The sequence below is a fragment of the Diplotaxodon limnothrissa genome, linkage group LG7 (genome assembly GCF_057381915.1).
Source record: "Diplotaxodon limnothrissa isolate DT_005_m linkage group LG7, D_limnothrissa_male_GT1.1, whole genome shotgun sequence".
Taxonomy (NCBI): domain Eukaryota; kingdom Metazoa; phylum Chordata; class Actinopteri; order Cichliformes; family Cichlidae; genus Diplotaxodon; species Diplotaxodon limnothrissa.
Window position 1 is genome coordinate 10,059,311 of NC_140602.1, and position 18,265 is coordinate 10,077,575.

The following is an 18,265-nucleotide window of genomic DNA, read 5'->3' on the forward strand; positions in this document are numbered from 1 at the left end:
ATGTAATCATTCAACTGATGAGCTCAAGATTTAGCTTCAGCACAGCTTCAGATATTATGATTCTGATTATGTCTCCATTGTGAGTTGCTTGTTTTACTGGGTGTTTTGCAGATGGATGCATCTATTTTTAATTGCTAATTAATTAACTGTTAATTTATATAAATAACATCATGATTAAATTTTTGAACTAAGAACTTTTTTTTTTTAACAATAGTAATCCCAAATCTTTACGAATAGTTAACTTTATTATAATAGTAGATACTTAATACCATTTAATTATTTAAACTTACTAAAATGACCTGGATTTTTACACAACATTTTAACTTGTGTAAAAATGTTGCACAATAGCAACATGTATTTGTTATTCTTGAATGAATTGTAGAAAAAGTCCTTGTAAATGGTCAGGGAGAAGACCTAATGTCCTAAGAAGTCTGAAAGCTCTTCAAGTCTGGCTCCTTGGAAGCAAAATATAAAGAAATATAAAGGCTTTTGCACAGTATTGTATCTCACTAAACTTTACTTACTTCTTCATATCGTATAGAAAGCACCATAAACGCACCTCAAATACTCGGTCAGAGGACTGATCGATTCTTGCCATATTTGGAATCTCTGATACTCTGCATTTTCACACTGGGAAAAAAGAGGGTATCTTTGGACTACTTCTTTGCAGGAAACTGAGGTATGCAACACTTAAAATAGGAACTGAAAGCTTAAGCAGTTCCCGTTTGTATTCAATGCCAGAAAAGGAAAGTTTGTAATGATGGAAACTTTAATCTAATACTTAATACTTAAACACTTTTTATTTCGGTGGTTTGAAGCCTTAAAGGTCATGATTTCTTTACGTGTAAAGACGTGCATGCGTTTTTGTTTTGTTTTTGGCGAAAGAAAGCATTTTTTCAGCAAAATATTGTCTCTCAAAAAAGTTATAAGCAACTGTTCATACCAGTAATACTGTCAATGCTCGCTCATTATGTTTCGTGTAAGCCCCGCCCCTTCACTACAGTTCGGGGCGTGCCAGGATATGAAAATGAAAGTTTGTTTTTTTCGTTTTTACCAAGGCTTTGGCTTTTCTTAGATCTGCGTGTGGAGCAGCTTGAGGTGAGTAGCAGCCAGCGTTTTACTTTTCATCCTCTTTCCTCACAGATGCTTTAACTCCAAATCAAACGATAGCTCCAGTTTGCAATGAAAAGTTTTTCAGAACATTTTTTTTAACTTGTTCACAACAGGAAGAGCATTTCTCATTGCTCATTAATATTGGTGTCATTTCATTCCAAGCATTTTTTTTTTCAAACGTACGTTTGAAAAAAAAAAAAAGTACGTTTGAAAAAAAAATGGCCATTTTGGAAAACGAGTGCCTACAGTTTAGAAGTTGGAACAAGTTTTAGTTGCGTTTGTTTTTGTGGTCTTTTTGCTAACATGATTTCACTGTCGTCATTTGCGGAATAGACACACTAATTATCAACGATGTAAATGGGTACTGTAAAAGATAAAGCGGAAGGGAATTAAAACAATTTGTGGAGGGGACAGCGGTCTGTCAGAGAAGTAGGAAGAGGAACACACAGAAGATTGCCGAGGGTAGAAGCAGCCCCCCCCCCTCCCGCTTCTTCTTCCTAGTGCCTAGTGATTATCACCGTTATAGTCTGTAGAGTACATCTTTTTTTGTACTCACAGTCTATTTACATACTTTAGTTTTGTGCTTTTCTGTGTAATTGTTATTTTCTTTTACATTTACGGTGTGCTTTAAATGCTACAGTAGACATTTAAAGTAAGTGACAAGATGCAGAAAACTTGAAGAGATGAGGATTATACTTCTAGATACCTCTCGTATCTTGATAAAACATTTAAACATTGTTATCAATTTGGTTTACACAATTAACACAATTAATTTTGTCTTTTTTGGAGTATTTACGAAAAAAAGTCATTTTGACAAATGAATGAAAGGTTTGGAAGAACTGAGTGTACACTGTTAGCCTTTGCAGTAATTTCCATAGCGTAGTACTGCAAAATCAACAGTAAAAACTCTAAAGGATGTTAGCAGTTTAGTACTGTAATTTGCATGTCATTGTGAGAAAATTCAATGAGATTACATTATTTTTATGGTACTCACTGTACTCATGGAAACAGCTGTAAAATACAGCAAATGTAACAATTGGTGATGTTACTGAAATTATACTATTACACCATCTGGATTTCTGTTCTTTTCTACTGTAGATCTAAGAGTCATTACTTAAAACCTCATTCAGAGTGTATAAAATGCAATTCATTGTGAGAGTATATAAACTACAATATACAGCATTATTTTTAACTTAAGGATTAAGTTGCAGCTACACTAAAATGGAATTTCTTGAATTGAACCTCATATTATAATAAATGTATTTGTTTATTCAAACAATGTGAAATGTTATTACATTCCACTTGCATCAAACAACCAGTCTCACTGTTACAAAAAAGAGTATTCAAGTATATTATAAGTATATTTTAAAAACTAGAAAACAAGCAAGTATACCTTTCGTTTACTTTGTATGTATTTTCTTGATTTTTTTAGACCAAATTACATTTAAGCATACTTTAAGTACAGTTAGAAGTATACAGAAAAGTATAAGTACACTTATTCTATACTTGTAGTATAGTAGTGCTAGTAGTATACTATGTAGTATGTAGTTTACCTGAAGTATACCTGAAGTACAAATAAATACCCAGCATGCATTGCAGTGCTTTAACTGTGAAATTAAAACTATGAAACAAATGATTGATGTTTTAAAACAAGAATCTGTCAAAGATTGTTGTGTAATGTCTTTTACCTTTTGAACAGAGTAAGTGGGGTAAAAAATGAAATTGTTCAAACCGTGAGTGAAAAGTGTCAATAGCGAATAAACCTCAACTCTCCAATCATTTTCTTACCTGTTTACAATATAGTTCTGGTACTTGAGCTATGAGTGTAGTTCTCTGCAGAGGAAGCCTTCTGATAGTTGGAGCTGTTATCTGACTGTTTGAGGAATGAAGGGCTTTATTACATGTGAAAAAAATAAGTTTCAACTGCCTTTTAGTTACTGTTTCAATCAGAAGTATCTCAAATATAAACTAAAAAGTAAATTAATAGTATACTTGTAACGTAAGTATTGTGCTAGAATAGAGTATATTTTAAGTATACTCTTATAGACTGGAAAGGACATTATAGTACATTTATGGTGAACAAAAAGTACATCTAAAAGTTAATTTCAAGTATACTTTTATGTACTAAAACGGGGGCCAATATAGTCCCAAGAAGCATTAGTAGTATACGTACTAGGTAACGTATACTTGGGAAATATACTTGAAGTATACTTCATGATATGAACTTAAAGTATACTTATTTTTTGTATGGCTAGAAACAAAGACTAATTGTTACATTTAGAGTAATGTTTAAAAATGACTTCATGTATCAGGGTGTTGCTTTTTTCTCTTCTTATTCTTTCTCATACTGGAACTTCGTTTGTTTTGTATAAGGTGGTACTTTTTAAGACACCTCTAGTGAACTAACCAAAAGTCTCTGAATATGCTCTGGTGGTCATTTTACACAAGTTCAGGTGTCACATCCATGAAACCTAGACCACTAACCAGCATCAGTCCTACAACTTCACTCTCAAAATTGATAAATTCTGGGACAAGCAGAAACTGTATTTTTAGCGGTGCATTTTATGGCAGGCCAGATTGCTATTAAATGCACTCTCCTAAAGAAATAATTCCTTTGTAGCACCACTTGGTTCAAAAGAGATGTCCTGGATATACATGATAATGTAACACGGGTGTTTATGTTTGTTCATGTTTAGCGCGTTGGGTTGTGTTTTTAAAGCGATTGTTACGTTTTTAAAGCGTTTTTATGCGACAGGTGTGTGTAGCACTTGTTACACATCTCAATGGGAGAGTGATAGCCAACACCACACCTTCACCTGACGTACAATGTGACGCATTAGAAGTAGTCAGAGGTAATTGGATGGAGTTCAGTCAGGTTAAATGCACCGTTGATTGGAATTATAACTGAAGATAGTATGCTATTTGTGACAACTCTGCTAGACTCCAAATTTCTCGTCCATGCGGGAGTATCGCAAAAGTAAATGAAACATCTAAACTTAACACTTTTTCCCTAAAACTGACTGACATGGGACACATTAAAGTTGGATTGACACCAGCTAATCAGTCTGAAGGTAAGTGTTTTTTTCACTTATTCGAGAGAAGTCAGAAATGCGTTCTTATTGCATTATAAATGCATTATTATTATTATTATTATTATTACTGTTTGTTTTGACTTTTAAGCTACCCTGCCAGGATATTTTCATTCAAGTGCTAAAACAAAATGTCAATAGTTATGACTGTGAAGACTCAAAAGACTAGTTAGTTAATAGTTGTCGATGGATTTATGAGACTTGATAAAAACTACAGAGGTTGCGCCCAAATGCTTAAAGCTGATAGCTGGTCGGTGTTTTCAGGTGTGCTTGTACTACCTGTACGGTGCGGGGTGCTGACTTAGTCAGGCTAAACCAGTTTAAGCGTCAAGATAATTGGTCTTTGAACTTTTTGCAACTATGTGTATTTGTAAATTTTGTGGCTTCCGTGCACACAAATTTATATTGTTCAGTTTGCATGTTAAAAGCCACAAACATGTAGGTAACTATAGGTTTTCTTGTGTAGCTGAGAACTGTCCTGCCACTTTCAGAACATTTTCTGCCTTTCATTCACATATGCCTAGGAATCACAGAACAAGAAGGGAGACCACTGAGGAGAACTTCTGTAAGTTCACTGGTTACCTCAGCTGTCAAGTTCCTGGATGTCGGTATTCTGCAGGGTTCATCTTTTAGTGAGGACATATTTGTTGAAATAGCCATATAAAGTAGCTTTTCCAATGATCTCTCTTTTTTCAGATGGCAACAGACCTTAAACGTGCATCTTGTGAAAGGTTGCTAAGATCATTGTGGACATTATTCACTACTAAGAAGCATCAAATCTAGAGTTGAACATGTTAATCGAGATAATACAACACATAGACTTCGTCAAACAAAGAGAACCAGGAATGAGGAAGACTGCAGTCCCAACAGTAATGCAACCTCACCTAAAAAAGTTAGATGCCTTGTGGATAGCTATGGCTGTATTCATTGGCAGCCAGTTGAACTTCCTGAGGGGGAAACGTCAGCTTTTTAGAGGAAAAGAAAGACATCGTGTTAACAATTTTTAATTCACAAGTACCTGGAGCTGTGGAGAGACCTGATGTGGATGACTTCATGTGCCTCACATATATTTCTCAGCGGCAGCTTATCAACAGTTGTCCCTCACTTTCAGTAGCTGAAATTCAGGAGCAGTGGCCATTCTTGTTTACTCAGAAAGGTCTTTCGAACCACTTTCACAAACTCACAGGTATTGATATCAGTGAGCGCTTAAGTCAGGCCCTCATAACCAAAGGCAGAAGGATTGTTAACTATTTCTCCACCCAGAAGCTCAGATTGAACCTTGGAATAAGGACACTCATCCAGCAGATAGAAAGTGAGGAAGTTTTGACCAACAACAAGGTTGGCACAGCAGCCATACTTGTCATGATGAAGTATTAAAAGGAAAATGAAGACTCCCTCTTTGTCTTAGCAGATGTAAGCTTTTTTCATACAGCTCTAGGTTTAATGCTGTTGCTTGCTGTCCTGTTTTTTTTCCGTTACATAAAATGTCTTGGTCCTTTATCTGGCAGGAAACATCTACCAGTATGTCCCTTGTAGCAGAGAGCAACCTGCCAGGCACTCCAAGGCTGATTATGCTTGGTAAGAAGTCATTTATGAAATAGAGCTGATTAGACCATATTACAATTTCTGTTTGGCACAGGAGCTTTTCGTGGACACAGGTATCCAGTCTCTGTTTATTTAGCTCACATTTATGTAATTTCCTTTATAAACCAAGGTTGTTGGACATGCGTCTCGGTGAATCCAGCAAAGTAACAATATCAAATTTCACATTACATATTACTGATCAACATGGTAGTCTAGCTACACTAACAGCAGAAATACTGAAGTCAATATTGTAAAGTTTAACAGCAGCACAAACTATAAACTCCAAAATAACCATACAGTTGATGGAACTCCGGTAATTTAATTGGGCTGACTCTTTGTTAGGTGTGTTTAATGTGCAGAATAATTCCCAATTATGTACAATTATAATATGGTAAAACGGACTAGGCCATCAGACTGCTGAACACGTCATAGACACCTCACCTTCACTTACCAGAACTTCAACATTCAACAGTCACAACTTTCCTCCAGCGGCTTACTGAATTTGAGTGGAAAACTTCAAATTAGGTAACTGTTGTTGCCATTTATAGTTAATTTCTTGTATAATTTAAGTGAACAATGTGTTGCTACCTGTGTCTCCACAGACGATCCATGGCCCATGCTTTCTGGAAATCTACACGAGGCGAACAACAATGAAGACAAGCTCTTTCGTCATCTTGCAACAGTTTTGATTTTTTTTTTCCTTCTTTTACCCATTTGTTAAAATTTATTTCAGCTACTTACACTTTTATTGTCACACGTATTGGCTCACCCTACAAATCAATGACCTCAGTCCACAAAGCAAGGTCAGGGTTCAGTGCAGGTCAGTCAAGTTCCCTCACATCACACATGCTCATCCATGTCCTTGTGGACCCTGCTTTGTACATTGATTTGGTGGTGTGAGCCAGTATTTTGGACAAAGTGTATATAGAGGCAGAAGTGTGGGGCTTGATGTTCTATTCATTTCAATTTAGTTTATTTGTATGGTGGCAACAAAATGATTGCCAAGGCACTTCACAGTGTAGGTTTAAGACCCTACAAAATATAACTAAGAAAACTCATCACTTGAGCATATGTCGTCTGTTATGAAATGGATATGACATAATATCGTTATTGTTTGTACAACCATCTAAGAAAATACATGGGTTAGATGGTTTAGTAAAAACAAGTGCTTCCTCAATCAAAATATGTTTTCAGTTCTTTTCAGTTTTTGATTTTGGAAATGTGTATTTCTGCAGAGGAAAATCAGACCTGAAATAAAAAGTGATGTAAAGCACATGAATTATATTTTGTCTGTGTGTGTGTGTGTGTGTGTGTGTGTGTGTGTGTATGACACAAATATATTAATTGGCAGCCAGTTGAGGGGGAAATGCCAGCTTCCTATATCTATATATCTATATCTATGTATATATCTATGTATATAGATATATGTATATATAAAAAAAAAAAAAAAACACCCAGCACGCCCCTGCGGGCGGTTTATCCTTCAAGCTCGGGTCCTCTACCAGAGGCCTGGGAGCTTGAGGGTCCTGCGCAGTATCTTAGCTGTTCCCAGGACTGCGCTCTTCTGGACAGAGATCTCCGATGTTATTCCCGGGATCTGCTGGAGCCACTCGCCTATCTTGGGAGTCACCGCACCTAGTGCTCCGATTACCACGGGGACCACCGTTACCTTCACCCTCCACATCCTCTCGAGCTCTTCTCTGAGCCCTTGGTATTTCTCCAGCTTCTCGTGTTCCTTCTTCCTGATATTGCTGTCATTCGGAACCGCTACATCGATCACTACGGCCGTCTTCTTCTGTTTGTCTACCACCACTATGTCCGGTTGGTTAGCCACCACCATTTTGTCCGTCTGTATCTGGAAGTCCCACAGGATCTTAGCTCGGTCATTCTCCACCACCCTTGGGGGCATCTCCCATTTTGACCTCGGGACTTCCAGGTTATACTCCGCACAGATGTTCCTGTACACTATGCCGGCCACTTGGTTATGGCGTTCCATGTATGCCTTGCCTGCTAGCATCTTGCACCCTGCTGTTATGTGCTGGATTGTCTCTGGGGCATCTTTACACAGCCTGCACCTGGGGTCTTGCCTGGTGTGATAGACCCCAGCCTCTATGGATCTTGTGCTCAGAGCTTGTTCTTGTGCTGCCATGATTAGTGCCTCTGTGCTGTCTTTCAGTCCAGCTTTGTCCAGCCACTGGTAGGATTTCTGGATATCAGCCACCTCCTCTATCTGCCGGTGGTACATACCGTGCAGGGCTCTGTCCTTCCATGATGGTTCCTCGTCTCCCTCCTCTTTCTTGGGTTTCTGCTGCCTGAGGTATTCACTGAGCACTCGGTCAGTTGGGGCCATCTTCCCAATGTATTCTTGGATGTTCGTTGTCTCATCCTGGACTGTGGTGCTGACACTCACCAGTCCCCGGCCCCCTTCCTTCCGCTTAGCGTACAGCCTCAGGGTGCTGGACTTGGGGTGAAACCCTCCATGCATGGTAAGGAGCTTTCTATATATATATATATATATATATATATATATATATATATATATATATATATATATATATATATGTATATATATATATATATATATATATATATATATATATATATATATATATATATATATGCATTTTTTATTTTTTTTAAACAGTCTCTTACAATATGTTACTGTTTCCTGAAATTACGGTAAATTACGACCTGTTAAACAGTAAATGACTGCCTGTAGGAACACGGTATCCTCTAGATGTATATTTTTGGTACTGATGTGATGATGCGTGATAACGGTAAGTTACTGGTAAATATATTGCAGTTTATTACCTTGCAGCGTGCTTACAGTGACATATCGTGAATAAACAGTATGTCACTGTACCGTTTATACCAATACACCAATACCAATTTCTGTGATAAGAAATACCAATTTCTTATCACAGTATGATGTTACTTTGTTGACATAATTTACGACATAACGGTATCTCACTGGCATCACTGTCGCCAGTGAGATACCGTAAAAAAGGCTACAGTGCGTTACCATAATTTGTCCAAGAGTATTATACCACAACAGCAAAAAACGGTATCATCCTGCAGAACGGTAACCTACTGTAACATGGCGTCATGGTATGACGCTGGCAACAGTGACGCCAGTATGTTGCCTTAAAGTGGAGATGAAAAGTCTAACAGTGTAGTCTAGTTTTTTTTCTTTCTAGCTTCTGCAAATTCAGAATACACAATTTCAAAAATGTTGTGAGAAGTGCACCAGTATTATTAGAAAGTGGAAAATGTGTGTCAGTGTCTTGCTTCCAGCTGCTTTCATGTTAGTGCAACAACAAAGACTTCTAAGGTGTTGTAAAAATACTCATAAAAGTTTCTCTGTGTCATTTTATTATGTTTTAAGGTTTTGTACCTGAGTTCAGCAGGTGATGGAACTGCAGAGACCTGACATTGAATCAGTTGGAAACGAAAGCTTGGAGAACTGGCAGTTAATTGACTCTGGTGGATTTGGTCAAGTCTTCAAGGCTAGACACAAGAAGTGGAGGTGTGACGTGGCCATTAAGCTACTTCAACATGCTGCTGGGTAAAATTTGAACAGAACTATTTCTTAATTTTTATACTTCCAAGTACATGAACTAGTCCTTTCCTAAAGCCTTTTGCATTTTCCTTCCAGCACTAGGGACATAGAACTGTGTGAGGAGGCAAATCATATGGCCAAAGTCTCCTTACACAGTTCTGTGCTGAGGCTTTATGGAATATATAGGGGATGTCCACCAAATGGAGGGCAGAACATTCAGTTGGGAATTGTTATGGAGCTCATGGATAGAGGATCTGTTCAGACCCTGCTGGAGACTTTGTCAGGTCCACCACCATGGCCTCTGGCCTTCCGCTTGGCCTACGAAATCGCTCAAGGAATGAACTTCCTCCATGAGAAGAACATTTTGCACCATGACCTAAAGCCAAGCAATGTACTGCTGGATGGTGACCTTCATGCCAAGGTAAAGTGCTATCCACTCAACTCATTAGTTTATACTGATGTAATTGTGTTATTTTATTTTTTTCCTTGATTATTTTGCAGCTGGCAGATTTTGGTCTGTCCAGGGTTTCCACCAGTGCTCTGATGAGCTCTGAAGAAATGTCCACAGTGAAAGGAGGCACATGTCAGTACATGCCTCCAGAGTCTTTTGATCCATCATATAAGCCTGTTCGTAAATTCGACATATACAGGTAAACATTAAAAGAATAGTTGTGGGGATTTATGTATGATTATAGATTTTACCTTAAACACATTGTGTTAATTCCTTCTCTTTCTTTATCTTGTAAAGCTATGGTATTCTTCTGTGGTCTATTATTTGCGGGAAAAAGCCTTTTCCAGGTACAATGAATGGATTTCAGTTACTTATCATTTTCCATATATTTGTCTTTGTTTGTATGTTTGTTTTTCCTTATAAGTTTCCAGTTTATTGGTCAAATATTTGCCCTTCTTTAAAAAAAAAAAAAAAAAAATTCATTTATATTTTATGTTTTACATTTAATATAACTATTATCAATACAATGTGAGGCACTTCCATAAAAACATTCTCTCGTTTGTGCTCATGTTTTTTAATGAAAGTCTTTATTGTATTTCACACAGATGCTACTCTAGCTCTTTTGGCACTGAAGATCCCAAAGGGGGACAGACCTTCCTGTAAAGAAATAGACCAGACAAAGGCAGAAGGGCTGAGAGAGCTGGTTGGCCTCATGAAGAGGTGCTGGGATGGAGATCCATCCCAGAGGCCAGACTTTGGAGGTATGTGTTCACTACCTGTATTAAACACTCTGTATTAAACAGACCATTTTTATATGTGCACGAAACCACTAACAATTAATGAACTCTCTACTTTTCGTACATTATGCCTTTTAAACATGGACCATGGTTTTGTTTCAGAGTGTGATGAAATCACTAAGGATGTGTTCTCAAAGCACAGGGCGGGGATTCACCAGGCAGTCGGACAAGTCATGAAAAAATTGGTGCAACTCAATTTATAATTTCAGAAATGAACTAATAAAGTAGTCAACAATTTCAATTTTGGAGGGAGCACTTTTATCAGACTTCTTTGGGTACTGTTTACTTTCCTAGGATTCACAACATGGTAATCAATATCCTGACACATGTGGTCCACTCGGTGTTAATCATGAGATGCCAGGTAGATTCTTCAGTACGGTTTGTCACTTTATTCTCAGACTTATTCCTTTCTTATTAACAATGAACATCATACAGATATTTCTCTTTTTTTTCAGGACAGTCAGAGTCAAATGATAAAGTTGATGGAAGAACTGAAATGCAGGTATTTAATATGCACTCACAAATCTACCTCTCACAAAGTGAAAAGAAATGTTATCAAGTCTTTCTCAAGTGTTTCTTGATCATTTTAATTACACTTTGCATCATTAGACAGAATGAATGATCTTATTAGTTGATTTTCACATTATGCCACATGTCACTTGGACACAAGTAGGAAGGATTCACAATCACAATGTACTGTAAAAATAGATATTAGTGTAAAGCTTTAGTTCAAGAGTAAAACTTGATAATAGCAATTAATGGTGAAGACTTTTATCAGACTTCTCTGCGTTCTGTTTATCTCTCTGGTCTAGAATATGCAACTTGGTCATCAAGATTCCAACATGTCACGTCCATCTGGTTTCACTGCTGAGATGCCAGGTTTGTCACTTATGTTTATTCTAGGGTTTAACGCAGATTAGGGTTAGGGTTAATGCGTTAATGCGGATAAATCCCTTTTTAACGCGTTAACGCTGACAGCCCTAGTTTATTCTCATACACATTTCTTTCTTATTAACAAGAAACATCAGACATATATATTTTTCTTTTTCAGGACCGCCAGCATCAAATGATACTGTGGACATCCCATTGCAGGTATTTTTTATTTGGACTTTGTCCTTTGCCTCTCAGTTCTCAGGGTGACTTCATTTAATCAAGTCTCATTTTGATCAGAAGATACTTGAGAACAACAAAACCAACTTAAACATTTGTACGTAAATATTGTTATGTATAAATACATGTAATAAATTTTGTGCTAAAGAGGATGGATGTTTCCAATTTTTACCTCCCTCAGAAACAAAGTAGGCAAACCAAAAGCTGTGTCAAATTAAAAAGATAAAACATAAAAAAAATCATCCTAAACAATCAAAAGGATTCACAGTCAAATCAGATGTTTGTGTGCTGATATGGTTAAAAAAAAGAGACTACATAAATTTTCTTTTCTTTTGGCAGCAGAATAATGTGAGCAGTTCTGCTAGAAATCTGACTGAAAATGAAAAAGGTGTGTATTATATATTATTTCACAGTCACGTTCACAATTTTTATTTCATGATTTTTAAATACATGCTTTCTTTTTTCTTCATTTATAAGCAGCAGACTTTGTTGATAAAAACAGGGCAACGTTAATCAAAGAAGTTTCTGAAGTGCTGGCGATAGCAGAAGAGCTTGGAAACCTGGTCCATCCTGAAGCCTATTCAAATATTCGAGCTAAACCGACAAGTCAAGATAAAATGAGGGAGCTCTTTCAAAGAACACTGCGTTCAGGAGGGTGGAGGGTCAAAGCAGCCTTCTTTGATGCCCTTAAAAAAAATCATCCAGAACTAGTGGAGAGGCTTGGTATGATTTGCTCTTATTAAAAAGGTCAAATATGGTTTAACATGTATAACAAGTTAATAGTTTCTCCTTTATTTTCTGTAGGTGGCTAGTTCAAAGGAAGAGAAAGAGGAAAGAAGGAAGAAAAAGAAGAGACAATGGTGTCAATCCTATAATCATCCCATTTATTAGGGATGAGTTGGACAGCCTTATCAGGATCCTTTGTACAGATTTGTATACAAAGTGAATGACACCGGTTTCCTAGACAGACTGTCTTTGTTGTCCTGTTACTAAGAATCTTCACTCTAAAAGAAAGAGGGATGTGAGAGACAAATAAAAATCCAGCAAGCAAGAACACACCACACCTATTAACACCAGCTGAAACAGCAAGCCATCATGGGATATGAGTGAATATTCCTCAGTTTACTTAAAGAAAGGGGTTTGCTTAATGCGTGACACAGATCATTGTCCTATTGTGCTTTGCAAGCACTAGTTCTTTGTGCTTTCAAAGGATTGTGTTGGACGTTAATAGTCTGCATTAAAAAAACATTTTAATTGGGCTTTTTAATATTTTACTGTTAAACCTTCTTACAAGGACCTGTATTTTATCAACATGTTTAGACATAAAAACTAAAATTGATATGTATTTGCCTACTCAGTAGAATTGCTTATTTTGTACTCTATACACAGATGTTCTGCTGATTTTACTTTAAATGATCATCTGTCTCTCTGTTAATGATAATAAACTCGTGCTACCCATCAACCTCCTAGTAGATGTACATGTTCCAGGTCCGATTCACAAGATTTTGGAAAATTTGACCTCTGACCTTGACATCACATTCAAAGTTACTTAGATTTGAACTTTTGGTTGGTGAAATTATAGTATGAATGAGAAAACTTGACCTCTGACCTTGACATCGAGGTCACTGAAATTAGAACTCTTCCAAGATTTTTAGTAGCTGCAACTATAGTTTGAATTTCAAAATATTATGCCACCTCGTTTTTGAGTTATTGCATTCAGAAAACTTGGGTCACCACGCCATCCGCCAGGGGAGTATTGACAATACCCATCACAGGAGTGTGTGAGGGTGCAGCTCAAGCGTGAAGGAGTCTTTACATCAACTACATGAACATTTCTGACTCGCCATTAATGACACTCTGGATGCCCCTGTAGTTATCAGTGGGGTTCCAGTAAAAATAAAATAAAAAAACGATTTTAAAAAAAATCTGTAATTTCTAAATTTATAATATTTATAATTCTTTTCAGGTAGAGACATCAGTAAGTTTAGAAATGAACACCACACAATGCCAAGTGTATTTCACCAGTGATAATTACTGTGAATCATTGTATGTATGAGCAATGAAATTAAGAAATTTACTGTGTTTTAAGAATGTAGCTTTCATTAAATCCACAAAAACAATAGATTCCACACTTTCTGACTGTACTTTGAACTGATGCATAATTAATATTATTACAAAAGGCCAGAAGTTGCCTATATTTTTTAAAGGTCTTGATGCATGCTCGATCATCCAGGTAAGGAAATTTTTCATTTTAAGATCTAGCAACCCTGTGCCTCACTCAGAATCACACAACTCAGTCATGACAAATGTGTAGCCGGGATTGCCAGAGGTACAATCTTTGTGAGAACACTTTTGACAGACAACACATAGAAGCCATACATTTTTGAGTCAGCTATTGGTGTATGTCGAAACAAATCATTTTGCAACAAGCAAACACATTTATATTACCTTCAGTTTTTAATAAGCATCTATTTATTTAACTCACTAACATTGTGTGAGCTTTCAATACAAAAACACCCCACCACCACCAACATGAAAATTTACTCTGACTCACAAAACCTACAAAATACTTCCTCTATTTAAAGGCTTGTGTGTTTTCCACAAACTGACCATTGCAAAATGGGAAGCTTGCCAGGTTAAATGGTGAGCTGTTAACAGAATCCCACAGTGCTGTGTAATGTGCCAGACAATCCCGGTCTGCAAAAGCTTTGTTCTGTTTAATTTTCGTTTGAAAGAAATAAGTTCACAGTTTCCTTTTTCTCCATTGTTTTTATTTCCTTTCTTTTTCCACATGGTGGCACTAAGTCATCTATACAGAATTAATTAACGGTGCTGTAAAGTTAGAGCGGACTATACCATTATGCTTCTTTTGTAAGGAGTGACAGTGGTATCGAGAGGCTTCTCTCTTTTTTGGAAATTAAGGTTCAGTCAGGAAGTTTAGTTATCACTTTAATTACTGCAGACAAAAACACATTTTCCTTCCAAGCTGCCAACCTCGCCCCGCCCCATCCTCCCTCTTGCTCAGTAAGTAAAGATGGGAAAGTGAAAGCTAGAAAGTCCATAGCTTGGCCACCGCTTTGGTTTGAACTTTCAAATCTGGAAGTGGAACATCTTGACAAAAAGGTGAGTAGCCGCAAGCATTTTAATACATTTTTCGTTTTTAAAACATAAGCCATTTTCCCTTTAAAAACCCCCACACGTAGGAACATGACAAAGAAAATGACGCATGATTGTCTACAACTTGAGGAAGTTTGGGTTGCATTTGTATTTGTGGTCTCAGAAGAGCGAGTATGAGTAATCTAAAAGATATTTAGAGACTGTGATCTCTGAAATCGGAAAAGATTTCAAACAGTTTGTGAACATGGAGGACCCTGCACAGAACCGCGGTTGCACAGACGTTCATGTTAAAATGCAGACAAGACAAGAATATATAACTTATGAATAATCTATGCAAAAGTTGTGAACATGGAGGAGTCTGCACGATAAACACGAGGGCAACGTTAAAAAAGGGTGCAAGAGTGACGTTAGGTCAACGTCACACTTCAACGTTGATTCAATGACATCGCCTGATATTGACTCAACATTGTTTCAATGTTTCCTTGCTATCTGGGCAGCCTGCCAGTGAAAGAGGAAGCAGTAGATGTAGCTTGCTCTGGTTCGTTCCCTGCTAAAAAAAAACGCATGGAAGAAAATGCCCAGGGATTTGCATCAGTTTGTTAGTGTACTGATAGTCTAGTTAGTTTGCTCATCTTTGATAATCTGTGCTTGTAACTGAGCCCTTACGGTTCCCTTTGATACATAATAACAGTTTTATCAGACGTCCTGCGCACTTTATACCTCTCTGTTCTGGGATTCCAACATGTTCTCACTCCCAAAGCGTAACATTTTACGCTAGGTGACAAATCGTCACCATATTACGTTTTCGGCTACCCACCACGTTCCTAAATGACGACCTCGGAAAAAAGAGGAAATATGAGAACCGCCTGGACTCCATCTACACATGTTCACTACGCATTAGCAGTCAGTGTACTGTTTGTTTGTCACTCGTGTTTTATTCTGTATTCTTTGCTTAATGGTCGTTGGATTAATATTTCTAAACAGCCAAATATTTGTGCATGTCTTTCTACTCTGTTTTAAAAACGTATCATGGTACTGCTGTAGTTATTGAGTATAAACTAAAAGTATGTCTGTGAAGGTTCTCAGTCATCCAGGTCATCTAGTCAAAGGAGTTTGCAAAGAAAAGCGTCTGGACTTCTTTAAGTTGCTTGAAGACGTTTCACCTCTCATCCGAGAAGCTTTTCAGTTCTAAGGTCAAATGGTGGAGAGTCCCAGATATAAACCTAGTGGGAGTGACCCCCCACAGAGGGACAAAAGGACCCCCTGATGATCCTCTAATCGCCTGAGCCAAGGTGTGAAACTGGGTGTGGGTCCCAATCAGCCAGAGTTTCGGGTGAGTTCATTGTGAAACCTGAGGTGGCCACACCTTATGCTGTGGCCCCACCTTATTTGCATAAGGTGGTGGTGGTGGGGGGGGGGCACCTTATGCGAATAAGGTGGGGCCGCGGGGCCGCTATTCGCAGGTTTTCACAATGAACTCACCCGAAACTCTGGCTGATTGGGACCCACACCCAGTTTCACACCTTGGCTCAGGCGATTAGAGGATCATCAGGGGGTCCTTTTGTCCCTCTGTGGGGGGTCACTCCCACTAGGTTTATATCTGGGACTCTCCACCATTTGACCTTAGAACTGAAGAAGCTTCTCGGATGAGAGGTGAAACGTCTTCAAGCAACTTAAAGAAGTCCAGACGCTTTTCTTTGCAAGCTCCTTTGACAACTAAAAGTATGTTTTATTTCCCTTTGCCAACAGAATTATATCAGCAGTTTTGCTACAAAAATGAATGAACATGAAAAAGGTGTGTATTATTTATTATTTCACAGTCACGTTCACAATTTTTATTCTATGATTTTTAAATACATGCTTTCATTTTCTTCATTTACAAGCAGCAGACTTTGTTGATAGAAACAGGGCACAGTTAATCCAAGAAGTTTCTGAAGTGCTGGCGATAGCAGAAGAGCTTGGAGACCTGGTCCATCCTGAAGCCTATTCAAAGATTCGAGCTAAACCGGCAAGTCAAGATAAAATGAGGGAGCTCTTTGAAAGAACACTGCGTTCAGGAGGGGTGAAGGTCAAAGCAGCCTTCTTTGATGCCCTTGAAAAACATCATCCAGAACTAGTGGAGCGGCTTGGTATGATTTGCTCTTATTAAAAAGGTCAAATATGGTTTAACATGTATAACAAGTTAATAGTTTCTCTTTTATTTTCTATAGATGGCTAGTTCCAAAGCAGCTTTTGCATTCCTGCATCTTTTGGACAGAAGCGTCAAAGACCTTTCCTGCCCTTTTAAAACCAAACTTGAATCTTTTGTGAAAAATATGTACTGGTATTATATTTGATACATGAATTTTTTTGAGTTTTTGAAACCTCATTAGTGTGTTTTTTTCCCCCTAAAGACCTAAATAGACTGCACCCAAAATTTCTAAACTAACTGCTAAAAAAATGACAGAATTAGCAAATATGATACAATTTAAAATCAAATGTGCCAATTTCTTCTTATTGTTTTATAATTTGTCAATAAACAGTCCCTTTTTTTTAAAAACCAGTATTCTCTGGGAGTTATTTCATGGTTCAGGCTTTGGATAGTTAATATAGAAATATCTTATATGCATATGTTTTGGTCCATATATCATTTATTGACATTTTGTTAAACCATACTAATTTAAGAACAAGTCATGAATATGAGGCTTAATAAAAATCTCTGTGCAAAATAAGTTTTGCTTCTTAGCTTTTCAACATTTCTGTTGCATTCATTATACATTGGAGGGTTTGTTTTTTCCTTTATCTGGTGGGAGAATGGGAGCAACTGCGAGATAATGAGAGACTTGCAGTAGATAGATAGATAGATAGATAGAGAGAGAGAGAGAGAGATTCTAAGAGGCTTTTCTAGTTCAATCCCTCTGTAACTGTCACAAGCAGTCAGTCAGTCAGTCACCTGTAGATGATGTTACTGAAAGCACTGTAGGTAGCAAAGTTCCTACTGTTTCTCAATGAACAGTCCAAACAGTTTAACGATTTAAGATTAAAAAGCTCCCACAGCAGCCAGAACAGACATTTCAAAGATGTTGATCTGCTAAATTTTATTAATTAAAACGTCATAATATAAGAAAGTATTTATAGAACTCTGTTGTTATACTGCCATGATAAATAATAGTGCCACGGTATACAAGCCACTCCTAAATTTAAGTGTGACAAACTAATTAGACAGCATTACGTCTTTAAAAGTTATTCTCTGTCTCATTTCTCAAAGACAGGAAGTTTGTACGTATCCTGGGGTTCGACCTTGTCTCATTCACAGCTCTGTCTACACACACACACACGAACACAGACCGTCACAACATGGTAATCTCCTGTGAGGAAAGTGTTTTCAAGTGTCATCTTGACCCATCCTTCTCTTCCTCGGTACTACTACCTACACTCCACCCAACACCCATCTCACCCCACCCCA

General features: G+C 37.5%; 1 protein-coding gene across 1 annotated transcript; it reads left to right on the forward strand.

Annotated features, from left to right (window-relative positions):
• Nucleotides 1-1,033: 1,033 nt before the first annotated feature.
• On the forward strand, nt 1,034-17,070 carry LOC146627789 (receptor-interacting serine/threonine-protein kinase 3-like). The gene is made up of 15 exons (XM_085358994.1): nt 1,034-1,098; nt 9,172-9,351; nt 9,442-9,766; nt 9,847-9,995; nt 10,094-10,143; nt 10,402-10,557; nt 10,696-10,778; nt 10,888-10,954; nt 11,049-11,095; nt 11,406-11,472; nt 11,645-11,685; nt 12,043-12,091; nt 12,181-12,426; nt 16,704-16,949; nt 17,031-17,070. The coding sequence occupies exons 2-15, from the start codon at nt 9,197-9,199 to the stop codon at nt 17,036-17,038; spliced, it is 1,689 nt and encodes a 562-aa protein (XP_085215120.1). The 5' UTR covers nt 1,034-1,098; nt 9,172-9,196; the 3' UTR covers nt 17,039-17,070.
• The last annotated feature ends 1,195 nt before the right edge of the window (nt 17,071-18,265 follow it).